This window comes from Choristoneura fumiferana, chromosome 9, assembly GCF_025370935.1.
Source record: "Choristoneura fumiferana chromosome 9, NRCan_CFum_1, whole genome shotgun sequence".
Lineage (NCBI taxonomy): Eukaryota > Metazoa > Arthropoda > Insecta > Lepidoptera > Tortricidae > Choristoneura > Choristoneura fumiferana.
In genome coordinates this window covers 7,219,266-7,227,112 of record NC_133480.1, presented here as the reverse complement: position 1 = coordinate 7,227,112, position 7,847 = coordinate 7,219,266, and the positions used below count along the sequence as shown (strand labels likewise).

Genomic DNA, 7,847 nt, shown 5'->3' with positions numbered 1-7,847 from the left:
CTCATCATCACCATCATCATCTCAGCCGTAGGACGTCCACTGTTGGGCATAGGCCTCACCCATAGACCTCCAATTGCTTCGGTTGGCAGCAGCTTGCATCCTCGTGAACCTGCGGTTTTAACCAAGTCATCCGTCCATCTCGTCGGTGGACGTCCTACGCTGCGCTTGCCTACCCGCGGTCTCCATCTCTACTCGAGAACTTTTCGGCCCCAAAGGCCATCTGTCCTCCGTACTATAATTATGACCTGCCCATTGCCACTTCAACGAGCTAATTCGTTTGGCTATGTCTGTGACCCTTGTTCTTCTACGTATCTCTTCATTTCTGATTCGATCTCGTAGATTCAAGTATCTACTCTGTATGAATTACCATAAACATACCATAAACGTGACTTATCACGCTAAACACACACCCTACACTTCAGTCTACTCGTGACCACGGCCACTGATATGTGGTCGATACGTCGAGGTAAATAAAAAACATAGATGGCGTTAGTGGCGCTGCTTAAGTGACTATTGAAAAGAAAGCAAGTTGAAATGTTGGTGCATAGGAGAAATTCGTGTCTAGACCCCTGTCCAGTGGTAGTGTAGGGGAATAGCACGCAGCAAAGATTGCTGAGGACCTGGGTTCGATTCCCAGCGCTGGTCTATTTTTCTGGGTTTTCTGTGCATCCCTGTCTCAGCTTGTGTTTTCGTCTGAAATATTTATATAGATTTCACGGGATGACCGTAAAAGTAACAAAAATTTGGAGTTGAAATAAAAATACAAAAAAAAAACTCCAAAAAGTAATCATAATTGCCTTATAAAAGATTCAAAATCTTATTAAGTATTTGGCTTATTGTTATGAAGTTGGTGAAAGTGGTTGCGACGAATTGCGCTTTTGGTAGCGTTCATCGTCATCTTCACGAAGACACAGGTAGCCCGCACGCAACTTTCGCGATGGCGTCAACTTAAAAGCAGGTCTGCCAACGCTGCGTCTTCCAGTTTGTGGTCGCCACTCAAGAACTTTTCCCTTACACCAATAGCTTTTTAACCCCCGACAAAGAAAGAGGAGTGTTATAAGTTTGACCGCTACGTGTGTCTGTGTGTGAAACGGGTAGACCGATTTGAATGCGGTTTTATATTTGAAAGCAGGTTTTCTAGCGATGGTCTTAGACATGTTTTATCAAAATCGGTCCAGCCGTTTTTGAGATATTGAACGTTGAAGTGACAAAGTTTTTCAACTTTTTGTTGGTCAGGTTATTTATATTTTCCAAATTGCCCTGATTTTGACCTTCAACGTTTTTTCAGGTCATGCCCATGGAGATCGAGCGATTGCTCCGAGGTCATCCAGGCGTGCTAGACGTGTGTGTCTTGGGCGTCCCTGACCCCGTGGATGGCAAACGAGCTGCCGCAGTTATCATGAGGGCACCTGGCTCCGAAGTCAGTGAACAGGAGATCAAGGGCCTTGTAGCTGGTTGGTATCTTCTGTGAACATTTTCGTTAGGGCGCTTTCACATCAGAGCGCTAACATTCAGGCGGTTATTGTAAGATTTCCTGTCTAACTACTTAGTCATAAATCATAATGAACTGATTTAGTTGAGGGATGCGTCATTTTAGCTTAGACAAGCTCTATATTGTAATTCACCGATGATTAATGACTATACTACATTTATTAAGAAATAATCACCCCCACTTTACGTCTATGGGAGGTACCCTAAAAATTTTTTTTTTATATTTTTTATTGTACCATTTTATCGGCATAGTTTACATATATATCCATGCAAAATTACAGCTTTCTAGCATTGATAGTCCCAGAGCAAAGCCGCGGACGGACGGACAGACAGACAGACAGACATGGCGAAATTTTAAGGGTACCGTTTTTGCCATTTTGGCTCCGGAACCCTAAAAAAGAGAGGTGGGCCTAAAATACTATACTACATAATATTTAATTAATTAATCATTTATTTGCAGACAAACTCGCCTACTACAAGCATCTCCATGGTGGTGTTATTTTCGTAAATGAGTTCCCTAAGACAGTTACCGGGAAAATAGCAAGAGCGAAAGTAAAGGACATGGTGCTAAATATGCTCAAAATAGGGGAGAAAACGCCCGTTACTAATACTGGAAATGTTAAAAAGTTGATAAATAACTTCCAACAAATCAGCGTTCCTGTTGATTCGAGACATGTTCCTGCGAGAGCACAGTGAAATGCTTCAAAATAACTTCGTTTTGCCCATATATAAGAACTAGCGTTTACCCGAGGCTTCGCACGCGTAAATCATTAGATACAGCAGTTGAATTGAAATTCCAGGATTTTATTAAATTCTCCTGGGAATTCCCTAAAATTACATCGTGGTTTTCATTGACGTATATTATAAAACAACTATGCCAAATTTCATGACTCTAAACCCAGCGGTTGTTATATTTTATCCCTATCCCGTGGGAATATCGGGATAAAAAGTAGCCTAGGTTTTATTCCAGATGTCCAGCTATATATGTACCAAATTTCATGACACTTAGCCCAGCGGTTGTGATTTCGAGATTTTATCCGTATCCCGTGGGAATATCGGGATAAAAAGTAGCTTATATGTGTTATTCCAGATGTCCATTTATCTACATTCCAAATTTTATGACTCTATAAGCCCAGCGGTTGTTATTTCAAGATTTATCCCTATCCCGTACGAATATCAGGATAAAAAGTAGCTTATGTGTTATTCCAAATGTCCAGCTATCTACATACCAAATTTCATGACTCTAAGCCCAGCGGTTTTTGTTTCAAGATTGTATCCCTATCCCGTGAGAATATCTGGATAAAAAGTATCCTATGTTTTAATCCAGGTTATAAAAACTTTTTGCCAAATTTTATCCAAATTCATTCAGCCGTTTCAGCATGAAGAAGTAACAAACATACTCACTCACAAACTTTCACATTTATAATATTATAGTAGGATTATTAGTAGGATTAAAAGGCTATCGCTATCTCGTGAGGTTCCTAGAATAGTAGATTATTGCACCAAGCAGAAAGTTATTCATTACTGCACCGAGTGCCGATTTGGAGACCGAGCGTCAGCGAGGGCTTTAAAAAGCACGAGCGCAATATACTTAAATTACTTAATGCGAGGTGCATAATCTGCTTTGCTCTCAACTATTACAGGAATAGTAGACGAAAAAAAAACTCATGCTAAACAATTAATAGAAAATAAATGTCACTAGCACTCAATGATTCCGTTTTTGTAAGTTAACATTCGCACTCTCTAAAAATGTCGACCGAAAATTCGCAAGGTGCCCGCCAATGTTTTTTCTTTTTGATTTCTTACTTTTTTTGGCAGAGTTAGTATATATATATACATAGCAGATATTTTTACCCGCGATCTGTCAAATTTCTGATGGGCGCCAGGTTGACCAACCAAACACACAGTTTTATTTAAAATATACTTACTATTTTTGGTAGAATTGGTAGCAACAATTTTTTGTGAGCAATCTGTCAAATTTCATAAGACCGTCAGGTTGACCAACCTAAAACTAGATTTTTTTACACTATGCAGGCTAATTTTATAGCAAAAATACTTGTGTTACCTCTTTGGTCGTACAATTAATAAAGAAAATATAATTATAAAGGATTTTCATACATTTTTTCTGCTCTATAGCAGAAAAGTCCCGCTTTGTGCTGGGTATTTAGTCCGGTTATGATGAAATTAAAGCATAGTTGGTAGAAAATTCTTATTAATGTATCTAAGTGTCATTTCTACCATGCAAATGAAAACAACAATTAAATTGTAAGGTATTTCCAAGGGAATGTTGTAATAGCTCGAAATTTATGTTCAATTACAATAATAATAATAATAATAATTACTTAATAATTACTTCTGGACACGGCATGCATCGTCCGGAGGTTCCTCACTCTGCGGCCCTGACCACCGGTAGCTTGGGCCCTGCCCCGTTACGGCGGCAAACTAGGTTAGGTTTTTATAATATTTTTATTTTGTATGTACTTTTCTGTATTTTACTTTTTATAACTATTATAAAAACCTTATCCTAAGAATGAAAAAAAAAAAAGAAAATAATAATTATAAATTAATTATTATTATTTTTTTCTTGTTTTGTTTTGTATAACTTACTAACATAGTCAATAAGTATTGTTTTATTTTAACGGTACTAACAAAGCTGGATCAATTATGTAATCTGATTAATAAATGAATTATTATTATTATTATGTTCTTTATTTTTCTTTCATTCTTAGGTTTAGGTTTTTATAATAGTTATAAAAAGAAAAGTACATACAAAATAAAAATATTATAAAAACCTAACCTAGTTTGCCACCGGTAACGGGGCAGGGCCCAAGCTACCGGTGGTCAGGGCCGCAGAGTGAGGAACCTCCGGACGATGCGTGCCGTGTCCAGAAGTACCGCCTTCTGTATCTGGCCCTTGATCCAGCCATCTAGCGAGAGTCTCTTGAGATGTTGGTCGAGACTCTTCGCTATTAGACCGTTTGCCGAAACGATCCCACACAGCAGTCACCTCGTGAGCCAAGTCAAGGTACTTGCTGAGTTTGTCCTTCTCGGCCTTCACGAGGTTCTCGTCATGCGGGATGGTGATGTCGACGAGCACTGCCTGGCGGTTTGATCGATCTGTCAGCACGATATCAGGCTTATTGGCTACAATAGTCCTGTCCGTGATGACAGATCGATCCCAATAGAGCGTGGCACGACCATTTTCAAGAACTGGCGCAGGGACATACCTATAATACGGCACCTCAGAGTCTATAAGGCCGTATCGAAGAGCAAGTTGCTGGTGGATAATCCTGGCTACTAAGTTATGTCTGTGCAAATACTCACCGTTAGCAAGATGAGAACAACCGGAGATAATATGCTTGAGTGACTCCCCAGGACGGCGGCATGCCCGACAAATGTCGACCGTACCGTCCTTCAGGATATACCTCCGGTAGTTGTTCGTCATGATAACTTCGTCAGCAATTGCACACACAAAACCCTCGGTTTCCCCAAAGAGGTCCCCGAAACGAAGCCAAGTCACCGACGCGAGAAGGTCTACATCAGGCCCTGTTAGGGCCTTGTAGAACCGCCCGTGTAGCTCCTTGCTCTTCCATACGTTCTTGCTATCTTCCGTGCTCATTACCATAGGACTGCGCCAATTTTCGTTTGCCAAGGATAGCGGGGTGAGGTGTCTGTCTACTGCCACAACATCGCGATGCATCCCACACTCGTTGCTATGGAAATAATTCCTAAGGCTGCATACCTCGCGGTTGTGGAGATTTTTGGCATTAAGAAAGCCGTGATATCCACATTTCCGTGGGATGTACAGCCTTATAACCGACGAACGTGGGTGTAGCATGCGATGGGTAGTAAGCAGTAGGCGGACCCTCCGGTCCAGGGCGTCCAGTTCAGTCTGAGTCCACCTTAGTATGCCAAAGGAGTATGTGAGCAGGGGCATCACCCAGGTGTTAAAGGCGGTTTACTAATGATTTGGCGAAAATTATTTAGCAAATTATTAACTCCCAAACTATTTATCTCATATTTTTATTTAGGCAAAATTTCATTTCCCAACTCAACATTTCGCACTGATATCATTTTCCAACTAATGATTTGATAAATGATTATTATGCAAATTATTACCTGGGATTTTTTTAAGATGTCATTTGTGTTTTCGTCAAATGCGTTGATTGGCATTCCTTAATTTAGCAATCAAGCAAGCCAATGTTTTTTTTCCGTTCTGTTACAAAAAAAACCTAACATCGAAGGCTAAAGCGGAAGCTACGCTACGCTTCGCTCCCGCCTTAGCCTTCTGAACCTAACCTATCCAAGTCGCTTCTGCCTAGTCTCGTCTTGCTCGCTCGCTTCGCTCGCTCACCGCCACATAATTTCACATTTATTCTTTTTATTATATATCATGACTGATATACCTACCTTATGTGTAAAAATTGGCTAAATGTTATTTGACTATTTGTTATTTGCCTTAGCCAATCATTTGCTACATAATTGTTTGCCACATAAACGTGTGATGAAGTAAAATTTTGCAATATAAAAATGTTGCGAAATAAGAAAAATGTGAAGCAAAGTTATGCCAAGGATTGGTTTGCCAAATGAAACTTCGGCGAAAGGTTGGTTGCTAAGTGAAATTTGACGAAAAATATTTCGCCGAAAAGGCAGTACACCGTTAAAGGCGCGTACCTTATTACCATCCGACAAAAGACTGTTAAGTACCTTTGTAAGGCGGCAAAAGAAACGCTCCTTCACCGTCTGCTTTATGTCCCCGTCAACGATACCCAAAGCCTGTGACATACCAAGGTATTTGTAGGTTTCAGCTTCGGAGAGAGATCTGAGGGTCATTGTTCCAGAAAGTTGCAAACCTGTGAATTTACAACTTTTCCCCGCTGTACATTCATGACCGCACACTTATCTACACCAAATTCCATTCTAATGGCGTTACTGAAAGCCTCTGTCTTCTTTAGTAACACCATCAGATCTTGGTGTTTTGGTGCAAACAGTTTCAGGTCATCCATGTACAGTAGGTGAGAAATGACCTCACCCCCTCTCCGAAGTCGGCAGCCTAACCCTGAATCCCTCAGCAGAGTGCTTATTATTATTATTATTATTATTATTATAATTGTTGTCGTGATACGTATTATTACCAACTTAATAAAACGCAAAAAATGCATCAGTCAAGTGTACCTAATTTATTAAAAACAAGTTTAGAGTAATGTTACTAAAAAAACATACATACATACATAGTTCGCCTTTGTACATCTTACTATCCTGTGTTATGTTATTTTCATGTGTTTTATGTACAATAAAGAGTTTTACAATACAATACAATACATACCCAAGACAAATAATTACACCAATCAACCGAATCTAGACCAAATAAACATATATAAATAAATAAACAAATACTAAAATGCGTAGGTATTGAATTTTATTTAATAAAAAATAACTTCCAAGACTTGAGAAAAAATAATAATACTCTCCATTGTATGTACAGTCGAGTTCATAGGCATAGAATCGTGTTTAGATATTTTTGATCAAATTTTTGCTCACAAGTTTATGAACTCGACTGTACGAGTATGTACCTAGTACCTAAATTCCCGACCGGGGATCGAAGCCGGGGCTTCAATTTGTTGTGTGTAGTTTGTGATATTTATTTGTCTTTGGACATGTATTTTTCATTTATTGATGCCTGGGTCAAGTTTTCTCTTTCTAAATAAGGATTATTTTATAAAGTAAACTAATTATTATTATTAACTAAGACATCTTCTTCTTCTCGTGTCGATGGCTTCACTCGTTCAAAGTATTCGCGACCAGCAAGTAGCGGTGTTTATTGCCCTGTCCGTTGCATCTCGGAGGTCTCGCCCAATACAGGCGGACGGGCATGCTGGGCAGGACATCAAATGCGACATGCTCTGGGAAGCCGTCCCACAGCCACACTGGGTGTTTGGGTTTTTCAGGAAGCCCCACTTTGCAAGGTTTTCCTTACACCAGCCAACCTGAGTGCGAAGTCTATTAAGGGATTTCCAGGTTGACCATGGTTGTTTGGCCCCAGCTGGTAACGACTCCGCAGGACTCACAAACCCATCAGGCGGGGCACGCGTGGTTCTCCACCGTGAGAGTCTGTTCCTGTTTCCGCTTTTCTATACTGCACGCAACCTCTCTGCGAATCCTCTGGAGGGGCAATTCCCGCCAGTGGATAGAGCTGGTTTAGCGGAGTGGATCTGAGACAGCCAGTGACCATACGGCAAGTGTCATTCAGGGCGTGAGCCGAGCGGTGCCAGACTGGACACGCATATTCCCCAGCCGGGAAACTCAACGCCAGACCAGTAGTTCGGAGAGTGTGTGCATTCGCTCCCCAGTTCGAA

At 40.5% G+C, this 7,847-nt stretch overlaps 1 protein-coding gene across 1 annotated transcript; it reads left to right on the top strand.

Moving 5' to 3' along the window:
- The first annotated feature begins 1,289 nt into the window (after nt 1-1,289).
- On the top strand, nt 1,290-2,328 carry LOC141430805 (luciferin 4-monooxygenase-like). The gene is made up of 2 exons (XM_074091660.1): nt 1,290-1,454; nt 1,952-2,328. Exons 1-2 carry the CDS (start codon nt 1,292-1,294, stop codon nt 2,185-2,187), a joined length of 399 nt encoding a protein of 132 aa, XP_073947761.1. The 5' UTR covers nt 1,290-1,291; the 3' UTR covers nt 2,188-2,328.
- Nucleotides 2,329-7,847: the final 5,519 nt, after the last annotated feature.